The 11,974-nt window shown below is 37.5% G+C and overlaps 2 protein-coding genes across 2 annotated transcripts; one reads left to right on the top strand and one right to left on the bottom strand.

Moving 5' to 3' along the window:
• Positions 1–2,141: 2,141 nt before the first annotated feature.
• LOC140779176 (uncharacterized) lies at positions 2,142–3,559 on the top strand. The gene has a single exon (XM_073124162.1). The coding sequence runs from the start codon at positions 2,213–2,215 to the stop codon at positions 2,804–2,806; it is 594 nt and encodes a 197-aa protein (XP_072980263.1). The 5' UTR covers positions 2,142–2,212; the 3' UTR covers positions 2,807–3,559.
• A 1,149-nt stretch (positions 3,560–4,708) lies between these two features.
• On the bottom strand, positions 4,709–7,593 carry LOC140779175 (protein NUCLEAR FUSION DEFECTIVE 4). The gene is made up of 3 exons (XM_073124161.1): positions 7,225–7,593; positions 5,561–6,459; positions 4,709–5,472 (listed from the first exon to the last, which is right to left on the bottom strand). Exons 1-3 carry the CDS (start codon positions 7,546–7,548, stop codon positions 4,986–4,988), a joined length of 1,710 nt encoding a protein of 569 aa, XP_072980262.1. The 5' UTR covers positions 7,549–7,593; the 3' UTR covers positions 4,709–4,985.
• Positions 7,594–11,974: the final 4,381 nt, after the last annotated feature.

The raw sequence follows: 11,974 nt of genomic DNA, 5'->3' as shown, positions 1-11,974 counted from the left end.
TTGGGCCAGTTTAGATATTTTAAGCTATGGGCCTCCAACTCTCTCTCTCTTCTTCTTCTTCTTCTTTCTCCTTCTCCATGCCATTATTGAAGGCATGGAGCTCTCACTACACTCCAAAAGATTGGGATCAATCTATCTTTCCTAGGCCATGTCCTTTTTTCCATGTGAAGTATAGCTCTGGCCCAACTAAAAGGACAAAGCTCATCTCTCACAAGACATGGTGGGTTGCGATAAAATAGTATCCCAATTCGCTAGACATATCTCCCTTTGTCTTTTTTCTTGCATTCGCTTTCTCTCAACTCATGGGAAGTGATGTGCGGTAGTCTCGAGTTCTTCTTTTATCAATATGTATAGGAATGCACACTAAGCAATCTACTTAACTACCAGTCCCTGTCTTAATTTCTCCATCAGAACAGTTTGTAGTACCGCAAATATTTAATCTTTAAGGTATGAGTAATTGGGGAATGACATGGGCTATACGCGAAATTATTTTGCATTAAAGATGGCAAATATGCCCAAATAAACTTTAATCTCAATGTTGGTATAGTTTGACATGATCATACTATCCCTTGAGGTGTACTCTGGAGAAAAATATCCTTAAAGAAGTCATATTTTAGAAGTTTAATCTTAGTATCTCATAAAGATTAATTGGAAATTTTCGCTTCATTCTATAGGAAATTGGTTTCGTGAATGTTACATATGACCAGCAAGGATCAAAAGGTCGGCAAAGCAAAAGAATGAAAGGATTCAACTTTTGACTACTTGCACTAAAATTGTTTACATTTCCCCAAAACAAAGCTAGGTCACAAAATCTTGTCCTTTCTTGTTCGCACCAACAATGGCGATGGCATTAAGACATACATGGCGAGCAAAGCCCCCACATGTTCCTTTTCCCCATCATCGTGCAGTGGTTGGGTGGCTTTGAACTCACTCTAACGAGCTTGCTAATTTGTCTCTCTTATGTTTTTGTCTTTTTCCCATCACCCAGCAGTTGCTTAATTGCTTGGATATCCAACCTACGAAAAAAAGAAAGAAATTCGGTTTGCATGTTTGGATTCAGACTTTAGCTGGGCTCGATTGATGATTTGACTATGTGGTGGTCTGAAAGAACAAATGGACAAACTATTAATCCTTTGCTCTCACTCAAGTGTTTCCTCTCAACGCATGGAGAGTGGGGTTGGTGCTTCTTTCAGTTTACAGATGCTCTAATACTATACCTATGGAAACAATGCATGTAAGTTCTTCATGCATCATCTTTCTATGAGCTTTTCAGTTTGAGAAATAGGAAAAACTCAGAGTGTTTCAATTAAATCATAAATCATTGTTAAAAGGAGCCAAACTTTCAATCAATAAATAGAAAAACCAAGTGTCTCAATCATTAAGATACCAATCAAGAGACAGGTGTAGATGCTAGATTATTGTATGTTCGAATCACCATAAAAAATTGATGAAAACTCTTTAAAGAGCCGTTTGGTATTTCATAGTATTAAATGGGAAACTAATGTGTAAATAAATCTTTCTATATCTTCTCTTCTTCTTTTCTCTAATAAAAGTTGAGAGGATATATTTAAAAGTGGATGCCAAGATGCTGAATTTGAGATACACTCTGTTAGAATCGTACACAGAACACAAAGACGTGTGGATTCCTCCCCAAAAATTTATGGGGACATAGGGAAGGGAAAGAGCCCCTTCAACGCACCAGAAGCTTTGTCTGTTCTGTTAGTTACCACACTCTTATTAAAAACACCACCGTAACTCTTAAAAAAATAAAGAGAGTTTCTCAAATTTATTTATAAAATAGAATTCAGCGTTTTTATTACCGGACAATGTTTTTTATAAATTACGAAAATACTAAGTTAAAAGAATTTATATACGTAAAATACTGAACAGATCAGCGTTTTAAAATTAGATAAAAATACTCGTATTTTTGTTAAGATTATATTGAATTAAATCTCATTTAGTAATAAATTTGAGAATAATTTATTCGGATAAAAATGTTTTAGAACCGAGCTGCTTTGGTTAAAAAAAACTCCACAAAAAATATAATAAAAAAGTCCTGCACCAAGTTGGTTAACCACCCACCGCACCCAATCCAGGTGGGCCACCACACACTTTACACTACTTTTTCTTTTTAAGAAAAAGAAAAACTATCTTATAAGCTTTCAAAAATCTTCTCTTCGGTTCCAAAAAGAAAAAAAAAAAGTTCCCAGCCATGGACTGGTACTCGTGGCTCTCCAAATCATCGCTCGACCCTGCACTAGTCTACGAATACTACCTCCTCTTCTCCCAGAACGAGCTCGAGGAAGAAGACATCCCCCACTTCAACCATGAGTTCCTCCAAAGCATGGGGATCTCCATAGCCAAGCATAGGCTAGAGATACTTAAGCTAGCAAAGAAGGAGAAGAACAACAAGTCACCACCACCAGCACCCATGGCTAGGCTCCTGGCCATGATCCACAGGACCAAGAATTGTCTAGCTAGGTATGTTTACACTTTAGTCCATAGAGACAGCTCTGCAATTGTGGTCGTCCCGAGGCGGTCCTACGACAGCAGCGGCGGCGGGCGGCGGAAGGGGAGGAGCATCTTGAAGAGGAGTAATAGGAAGCCGGCAGTCGGGGTGCAGAGCAGGGCGATGATCACAGACGGACGCGGCGGTGCAGGGGTTGCTACACAGAGGAGCTACGTCCTGCGAACAGCCAGCCTGATTGTCTGCCACCAAGAGAAGAAGGGCAAGGAGAAGGACAAGGAGGAGGACGAGGAGGAGATGAGGTGGGACTCCATGTTTCAGGGCTTGAAGCCCACCTGAGCTCATGGTGGTGCTCTTGCTTTTGCTATTGTAATTTGCATGTAGTTGTGGTGGAAATGATATAATGTAATTATGGTAAGAACTAAGGAGTAGTAGATCTTTTACTGTGATATTTACTTTTTGATTAGATGACAAATTCCCAGTCCTTCTCAGTTCCCAGTAAGTTCCCAGTTACCAGTTACCAGTTACCAGTTACCAGGATGGTGGTTGAACTTTCCCCTTCTTTTCTTTAATACTAAGAAGTACTTGGTGGTTGCATCCAACCATCTGCAGAGCAGGCTAACAGTTCAGTCTATGTTTGAAATTGGAGGAATTTATATGTAATTACATCAATGTCTAAAGCCCAGGCTTTTCTCTACATTGACAAAGAGGCACCACCTTGCCTTTTATCTTCATCAGTTAAAGCTTAGATCATTTATACACAAGAGTATTTGAGTACAAATTTCTCCTGGAATAATAGATGGGTCACGGAAATACCAATGCTTATTAGTGATCAATGCAAGATATACATTATTAGTCTGATTCTTGGAGAGGTTTTTTCCTTCTTTCTTTAAATTTGTCTGTCACATAAGTGAGGAAGAAAACTTGAAGCCCCAGAAGTAAAACGAACAAAATGAAATCATGCCGAAGTATGTAGTGGAATGAGCTATGAGGTGCCCTCTCCATTGGTACTAACAACAGTTGTCAATAATAAAAGCAATTCAAGACTGTAAGGTGAGTCCTAAATGTCCGGTATTAAATCCCATTGAGATATGGCACAGCAGTTGTTCCTGCATCAATACAAGGGTAAATAATCGACCATCACCAATTATGTTCATATCTTTTACCTTTGTAATAGATATGAACATAATCAACCAATTATATCAACCAACTTTTGTTAGGATTCATATAAACAAATACAACAGAGTACTGTTATGTTCCTAATGAAACAGGGTAGATGACCTTTTCTTTATTATTTATATACATATTAGTATAAACAAATACAATGAAAGGTATCATTCAGTACCTCTAACTTGCATAGTATATAACAGAGAAGCCAAACAGTCCTGCTAGTTGCTGAACCATCTATTAACATTTAAATTACTTGCTTAATGTTTACAAACGATGTGGAATAAGTGACTTGATAGCTTGTTTTTAACTGAACCTTTTGTGTTGCAGGAATTTCGAGAATCCTTTTAACCCAAACGATCCATATTAGTATCTTACCAAGCACTTGAATCGTGATCACCCAAATAATAACGGGTGCATGAAGACATTAAGACAATAACTAAAATAACAAATAATTGAAGTAGGCATAGTTGAATAAGCATTTAATGGTCATATCACACAGAGACAAACAAGTAAACAATTATTGTTAACACACCTGTTCTAGCAACTTTTAGCTAGACATCTACTTTAGTATTCCATGGAAAAAGACAGGTGCTTCACCAAAAAAGAAAGACTGACTTGTTTTTATTAATTTGCAATATCTGTCAATAAAAACAATCTTGAAAGAGCTGAACTATTTCATTTTCAGTGATTTATTTGCCTATAAGTAAGATCTCAATTACACTGGCCACATCAGCCTTCAATTTATCATCGACAATAATGATTACTAGGGAGTTCTGGAAGTGGTAGTCTCCAGTTTACTGTCAGACTTATAACCCTTTCAGTGAGGAGCAACTAATTGAAAGGCCTGCAACTATCTAATTATTCAAGATGATTTCTATGGGAATATTGAGATTCGAAACAATGTATCATTCTGCAAGTATCAATATGTCAAAACCCTGATAATCGAAACTGGACAATAGATGCACCAATTAATTAACTCTAGGATATTGCATCAGTGACTGACCATTCGGACAAAATAACAAATAGAATATACTAACTAATAGCATCTCAAAAGATTGAAGCCAGACCTGATTAATAGAATGTTATATGTACTTATTGTTGAAGGAAATCCTGCTACACCCTCAAACTTGTGATGTAATGCATAAATAAACATCACATCCCAACTCTTACTACAGCACTAGCTTTTCGATTACTGATCTAAATTCACCAAAGATCCATTTACTGGTCGCAGAGAAGGCTATCAACTATCCAGCATTAGATCGAGGCACATGAAACAAGTTACACACATACATATAACAGAAAAGGGCTATACTTGGACACCTTATAGGGCATCTGGTATACTGGCCTGTCAATGTAGTGAACTTCGAGGCAGCCTGAATGATCCACCAGCATAAAGCATTTGGTATACCGGCCTTATTCTCATCGACAAAACAATGCTCAACAAAGATCCCAAGGTGCACACACCAGCTAGAACCAAGAAGGTAAGCCTAAAACAGTTGGGCCCCAAGCACGAAATGCTAGAACTATCCTGAAAACCAGGGTGCTGTTTCTCTACCTCTATATCATACAAATAACCCGCAAGAAGACCAGAGAATAGAAGCGCCCCAAGTGGATTTCCTAACAACATGAAATTGTAGATCATTCCAAAGTGCTTCAATCCAAATAGCTCAGATGCCGTTGGCACCATGACAGAGAACTGGACTCCATAGCAGATTCCGAGCAATGCAGTTGAAGCATACAGAGTACCATTAAGACCTGAAGCAAAGAGAAGGTATGCTATGACCATAATAATTTGTGTGCATGTCATCCATATAGGCCGAGGGAGCATTCTTGACCTGCAAAAGTTCAAAACTTGATAAGTTTGTCTGCACTTTGACTCTTGCTAGCATATTTGATCGGACAATAAAATAATAACAGAACTACCTGACAAAGTACTCTGAAACTGAACCCCCACCAAGACGGCCAACAAAATTGCAAAAGCTGAAGAGACACAATAGGATAGTCGTGTCATTGGCACCAGCTGCAATCCCAATTTGTGCTAGATTATTAAGTATGGTAACACCTGATCCAACCCCAAGAAAGTACACTACAAATAAAAGCCAGAAATCTGCCTTAATCAAAGCTTCCCGGAATTCAAAATCCTCCCCTCTCTTGGGCCTTCTCTTCTTTTTCACTGCCCCCTCCCCCTCAGCCAAAAGCATATCCACATCAGAATCATCAACCTCCAGTAAGCCTCCAAGATTTGTTGTTGAAGAAGAAGAAGCCAGCAAAGGTTCTGACTTAGTATCATCTGCTGCAGCTAAATGTTCTAATGAGCTGGATGGACCAACTGCACTAGCTCTTTTTCGACTGCTTCGATAAATTGTCATCTTTAGTGGTATAGCAAGAGGAGCAAGAAGGAAGAGGATCATCACAGCAAACAAAGTCCAAGTGACAGCATCTCTTAGTGATAGGACATCATCCAATATTGTACTAGTGAGGAGATAAAGCCCCAGAACTACACTGGACACTTGCGTGAACACAAAATGCCCATGTTCTGTTGAGTCATCTTCCAAAGCTGGAGTGCAGCGCCTAACGAAATACATCATTGCAACACATATGACAGGAAGCCCCAGAGTAAGAAATAGCAAAAGTTTTGTTGACGAATTGTGAAGTACTCCAGTATATATTTCAGTGTACACGCAAGCGCTAAGCCCCACATATCCCTTGAGGATACCAGCAACAGTACCTCTGCTAAGAGGAAAGTTCCTCATGTTGGTCACTAGCACTCCTGTGCCCAACCATGCACTGCTGTTGGTAGCTATACATAATGCAATCCACAACTGCCACAGTATTAGAAAGATTAACATATTACGGTAGTTCAAAATTTAGAACCAAATGAGTTGCATTAACTGTTCAAGGTACAAAACCAAATAGCTAATTTCATGTAGGGAGTGACATTTTAAAGGAGAATAGCTTGCTCAGGATAGATACCACAGGTTGTTTTAATCTGTAGGTAATAACCAGAGGAGTCCAACTACTTGTGACTAAAAGCTGGATTGGTGTTGTTTTATATATCAAATATCAATGATCATCCAAAGATGTAAATATTAACATAACTCGGAAAAATTAATCCAATCTCATTGTCTCGAGTGTTCTTTGAGTTTTGTAATTCCCAAGGCATTAAATTGAAGAATTCTTTTAATGCTGTCGTGTGTGACCATTAGAAACAAAATCTTTTAAACTGGACATCTCTCATCTATGTTTCATAGTGAGAAGACAAAGGACATCACGAAATTAAATATTAGCAAGTACAAGAAGCTATAACAATTTCTTCTCTTTCCTTCTTTCTTTCTTTCTTTCTTTCGTATTTTCTTTTTTGAGACAAAAATACTCCATCCCTAAACAAGACTAAGATGCCAGAATGATCTCAATCAAAGTATTAGTAACCTTTGAAGCAAAATATTGCTTTTAAAAAATCGTTTTTTTCAACACCAAATCCACACAAAATCCAACAACCCAAAACCGTTCTTTCAGCTCAAATCTGGGTACTCGCCAAACCATCGAAGAAACCGCACCGAACTCCCAAAGGGGATCAATTTACTCACCACCCAATACGGCAATCCGGTGACGGTCTGGCTAACGGCGAGCCAGACGACGCCGAATCCGACGAAGCAGGAGGCCCCACCGATCAGGAGCACGAGCCACGGCGGGAAGCGGTTGCAGAGGACCCCAGGGATCATCCCGAAATTCTCGCCGATGTCATTGGCAACTCCGAGCATGGTGAGCTGCCTCTGGTTGTAACCCAACACCGACTTCAACGAGTGCGAGTAGAGCGGGAAGTTGTACGCGCTCCCCGCCGCCACTTGCACCCACACTGCCGCCGCCAAACCCACCCATGGCGGCCGGCTTCCAGCCTTCACTGCGGCCATTTCTCCTCTCCCCTCCTCTCCCCTCTCCCCCTCTATCCACTCTTACGCCTCTGTATATATGATAGACGAAAAGAGAACGACCGACGAGGCGTGCTCTATTGTCAGGATCCTAGTAGGAATCTACGTCCCAGATTTGAGCAGCTTCCTTTAACCTTCGTGCGCCTCGAGATCTGAGAACCCCGAATTTAGTTTACTATCATACAAACCTCTAATTAATTCCCACAATGTGACATTTTGATTCATATTCCATCTTGTTACCATTCGAAGAATTCGATTCACTAAGTTTAATGTGGAGATCTGAGTGACAAAAGGAGTTGCATGAGAATCTCATTCTTCTCATTTTAAGTCACTAAAAGCTATGTAAGTTGGCAGGAAAATAGAATGTGTACGCTTAGATGCCATTCAGCCATTGTGGTGGTGTTGTCATATTAGCTGTGGGGAAAACAATACTTATAGAGCAAAAGTTGCTACCTGTATGGGTATGGGTATAATTGTCATTTTAATGGATGATCACAGTAGTCTAAAAGACGAGTATGGGTATAATTGTCATTCTACTATGCTCTCTAAATATCAGTTCCCTTAATAGATATAATATTTTTGTTGGTTGGTTGATCACATCATTAATGAATTCGTAATTAAACAATTAATTTAGCGTGCCAGATCTCGTAGGCTCTGTGTTCGCAGGAATTTTCCTACAATACTGGAACAAAGATTAATTTATTTCTCGCTATTAGTTTGGCGTGTGGACTCAGAATTAAACAAACTGGGACTTATATTTTGTGTGACATAATAAATAGAATTCGAACTCTATCATATTAAATTCACCAACTACACGACAGATTAAATTGTTTTAAGTTGCTATGATTCAATTAGAACCATCAAATGTTTAATATCCTAGCTAGTAACTAAAGTCTCATGGAATTCTTTAATCTTTCTAAAGAGAGAAAAAAAGAAAAGAGTAGAAACTTTATGATAAAGAGTTGGTGCTCTTAGTGGCACAAATGGGTCTGTGAAGGTGTAGACAAAGTGCCACTTTTCCAATGGAGGTGATGATGGTGGTGGTGGGATGGCATGGCAGAGAGACAAACCCAAGTGGAAGTGAGACATGGCAGCAACTTCTGCCAAAGCTAAGGGAGAGAGAGGGGGTTTCTTAATTTTGGCTACACTTCTTGTGGTGGGGTTAAAACTTTAAAGCTTGGTATTTGGATTGGTGGTGGAGTCAAAGATGTGGATGGCCTCCTGGATTCTTAAGACACAGTCTTATTTTGTCCATTAAGACTCTAGATTGTTTAATAATTTTCTGAAAGTGAGTCATTTGTTTCTCATTAATCAAATACACCCTTAAGTGTGTGGTTTTATATGAGAGCTTGTTCATAAGAACTATAGTTGTTTTACTAAGTAATCATGGCTTATTATTATTTAACAAAGTTAGTAGTCATGAAAATTAATATTGTTATGCAAACTGCAACTCTCTCCTACTAAAATTATGAAACTTAAGTAGGTTTAAGAAAACAGAGAAACTCACCTTATTACTTTATTTTTCTTTTATCCAGCTCACTATTTCTCAGCAATCAAACATATTAAAACTAACAATAAAGCTGATTTAATGGTATGCATTTAAAGAGTTTCAAGAGCCATAAGAGAGCCACTCACTAACTAACATTAATAAATGGGCTAAGTTTTCTTTTTCTTTTTCCAATTTTTTTTCTCTTATTTTATATTTTTAACTGCTATTTTAAATTTCAAAATTTAAAATCCAAAATAAACAGTCAAAGATTATATAATCTCTTGTGATGAGAGCAAGTACAGAGTGCTCATCAATGGGCCTGCCATGTTCAGATCTCGTGCTTGAAGATACCAACTTTGAATCATATAATATTAGTGATTACACTAAGATTTTAGCAACCATCCAGAAGAAGAAAATATTTTGTTTCATATTTCTCTCTTCTTTCCATTGGATAACATAAACTTGTAAATGGGCCAAATTGGAAGTTCAAATCATTCAGCCCACTTTAATTCTTCTAAAGCCCAAGTTATAAAAAGATCTAATTCATCATGTTCAAAATTAATTCAAAATTGCCTAGAAGTGATACTAAATACACAGTAGAAATTTAACTGCTTACATTAACAAAAAAGGAATTTTTAGGGAGTCATCCATTTGGATTAAGATTATAATAAATTGAATAAGGAAAGTATTCATTTTATCTGTTAAAAAGAAAGAATATGTTTCAATGCACATTTTATTCTCAATCTCTGAAAAGAAGAGGAATAGATTTCAAAATTCTATATTATATGGACTTGTCTATGAAAATTAAGTGATAAATGAGACACATATTAACCCTCTAAATTATAGAAAATTATTCACATCATAACCATTTTACTCTTAATTTTCATCTCTTTCTTTTTTTTTAAATAAATATTTGTATCTCATCTCTAATATTTATGTTCGTACACATTGATCCTATAAACTATAAAAAATATTTTACCCGTGACGATGTAAAAAAGAACATTAATAACCCTCTTATCCTTGACTTTTTTTATAATTTTTATTTTTAAATAAATATTTATATCTTTAAATAGCTAAAATTAATTACATGATACTCACATAATATTTATAAAAAAATGGATAATTAATAAAGAAATAATTTAAATATCCTTTATAGTTAGGAGAGTGAATTCAGGAAGAAAAATAAATAAGAGAATCTATAAAAAAAATATATAAATAGGAGAATTAACATGAGAAATGTTCTTATCCATCAAGTCAACATCACATCGAATCACAAGTAATTTGGATGACAATCCCATCAGCTGCTGTTGTTTAGTACTTGATTTCTTTTCATCAAGACCAAGAAATTGACTAAGGGAGCAGAAGAAAAATGCTGTCTAACCTAATGATTAACTAAATAATTTCATTTCATCCCAAAATTAAATTATAGTGTCAATCTTCCACTACTACTAGAATATTACCTAATCTTTTTCCTAATGCATCGTATTATTATCGAGACTTTAATAATTTATTTATATTTAATTTTTATCCACTATAAAAAATATATACACATCGTAACATTTTAAAGTAGCCTTGCAATTATATATATATATATATAATATTTTAGTAATAGACAATCCTATGGAGGAAGTTATAATTAGAGATGAAAGCAATCCACCTATTGATCGATCCGCTGTTATGGCCAACTCACCAAATCATCGAACGTTTCCAGGATCAGGACGCGTGGCATTTAAACGATTAGATCGATATAGCAAACAGCTGCTTAGCAAATCGTAACCACCCGCGAAGAGGGATAAAGGAAAATCGGATAGGATTTCGGTAAGCATTTCGACGCGAGTGGGACCCGGATAAGTTTGATCGCTATCCACATTGCGGAGGGCCTTATCGGCGGTAATCGGTATCCCGTGACCTAAGAAAAGGATTCCGGTGGGCCCAGTGCGGATAGTGGTCCTCCCTCACTCCTCTCTGATATCTCCGTCGTTATCCACGCTGGTCCCCGTATAAGTTAATGGCATATCCTGGACACCTGGAGCAGCAGTAAGCGGTGATATCACTTCGCTTTATTCCTTGGCTTTTTGCCTACCTCGAGAGGCTTATTCCGATAAGCCATATCCCAATTTTTGGTATGATTACAATCATCGGAATAAGCGCCCGTATCGAGCCCAATCCGAATTAGGGCTTCTGGGTCTGGGTCCGGGTCCGGGTCTGGTCCATGAGAGCCGGACCCTATTTTTCCAAAACTATTATCCACTCCACTGGTCCTATTTGAGGACTATTTAATAGTTATCGATGTAATGAGATGGCACCATAATGATAGGTTTAATGCGGTAGGACTTTACTTGGGCCCACCACACATCAAAAAAGAAAGCAAGTCGGGCCCACCCCGAACCCAATCGGAGACTTTATTAATGATGCTCTTAGTCCAACTTAAAATGTCTCTTTTGTCAAGGCATCTCACTCGAAGTTAATACTGTAGAAAAAAGAGGAGCTCTAAGATATTTACTCTGGCACTAAGATATTCTTTTGTAGCGTATAAATATCAACCAACATGTCATTGCCAGACATCGTCATTCCAGCGGTAACTTGACTACAAACTTTATCCATCTTAGATGTGTGAGAATTCTTTTATATTAAACAAACTGAATCTTAATCATTTAATGCACATTAAATCATCTCGTATTTAAAACGGCTAGTGAACAAGTAATAAGTAAAAGAATCTTTGAAAAAAAAAGGTGACGAATTTGAGGAGGAGAATTAATCCAAATCTACGGTCCACCTCTACAGTTTTCTTCTCAGCTTCTAGAGGTCAAGGAGTCTTCCAATCCTTTGCCCTTTTTTTTAATCCCATTTGCCAATTTGAAAGGGACTAGTTATGTACCAATAGTGATACAAAGTCCAACGTGAAGATAAGTTTATTGG

Source organism: Typha angustifolia, chromosome 15, assembly GCF_048772165.1.
Source record: "Typha angustifolia cultivar Huaian chromosome 15, ASM4877216v1, whole genome shotgun sequence".
In the NCBI taxonomy this organism is placed as follows: domain Eukaryota; kingdom Viridiplantae; phylum Streptophyta; class Magnoliopsida; order Poales; family Typhaceae; genus Typha; species Typha angustifolia.
Note: the sequence above shows the minus strand (reverse complement) of the source record. Positions and strands in the feature narration are given on the sequence as shown.

What these genes read in the sequence shown, in the direction of transcription:
- LOC140779176 (XM_073124162.1), top strand. Translation starts at nt 2,213, where the DNA reads ATGGACTGGTACTCGTGGCTCTCCAAATCATCGCTCGACCCTGCACTA.
- LOC140779175 (XM_073124161.1), bottom strand. Translation starts at nt 7,548, where the DNA reads ATGGCCGCAGTGAAGGCTGGAAGCCGGCCGCCATGGGTGGGTTTGGCG. An exon ending in CCGGATTGCCGTATTGGGTG is followed by an intron (nt 6,460 to 7,224) that starts GTGAGTAAATTG and finishes ATACTGTGGCAG; the next exon opens with TTGTGGATTGCATTATGTAT. An exon ending in GTTTCAGAGTACTTTGTCAG is followed by an intron (nt 5,473 to 5,560) that starts GTAGTTCTGTTA and finishes GAACTTTTGCAG; the next exon opens with GTCAAGAATGCTCCCTCGGC.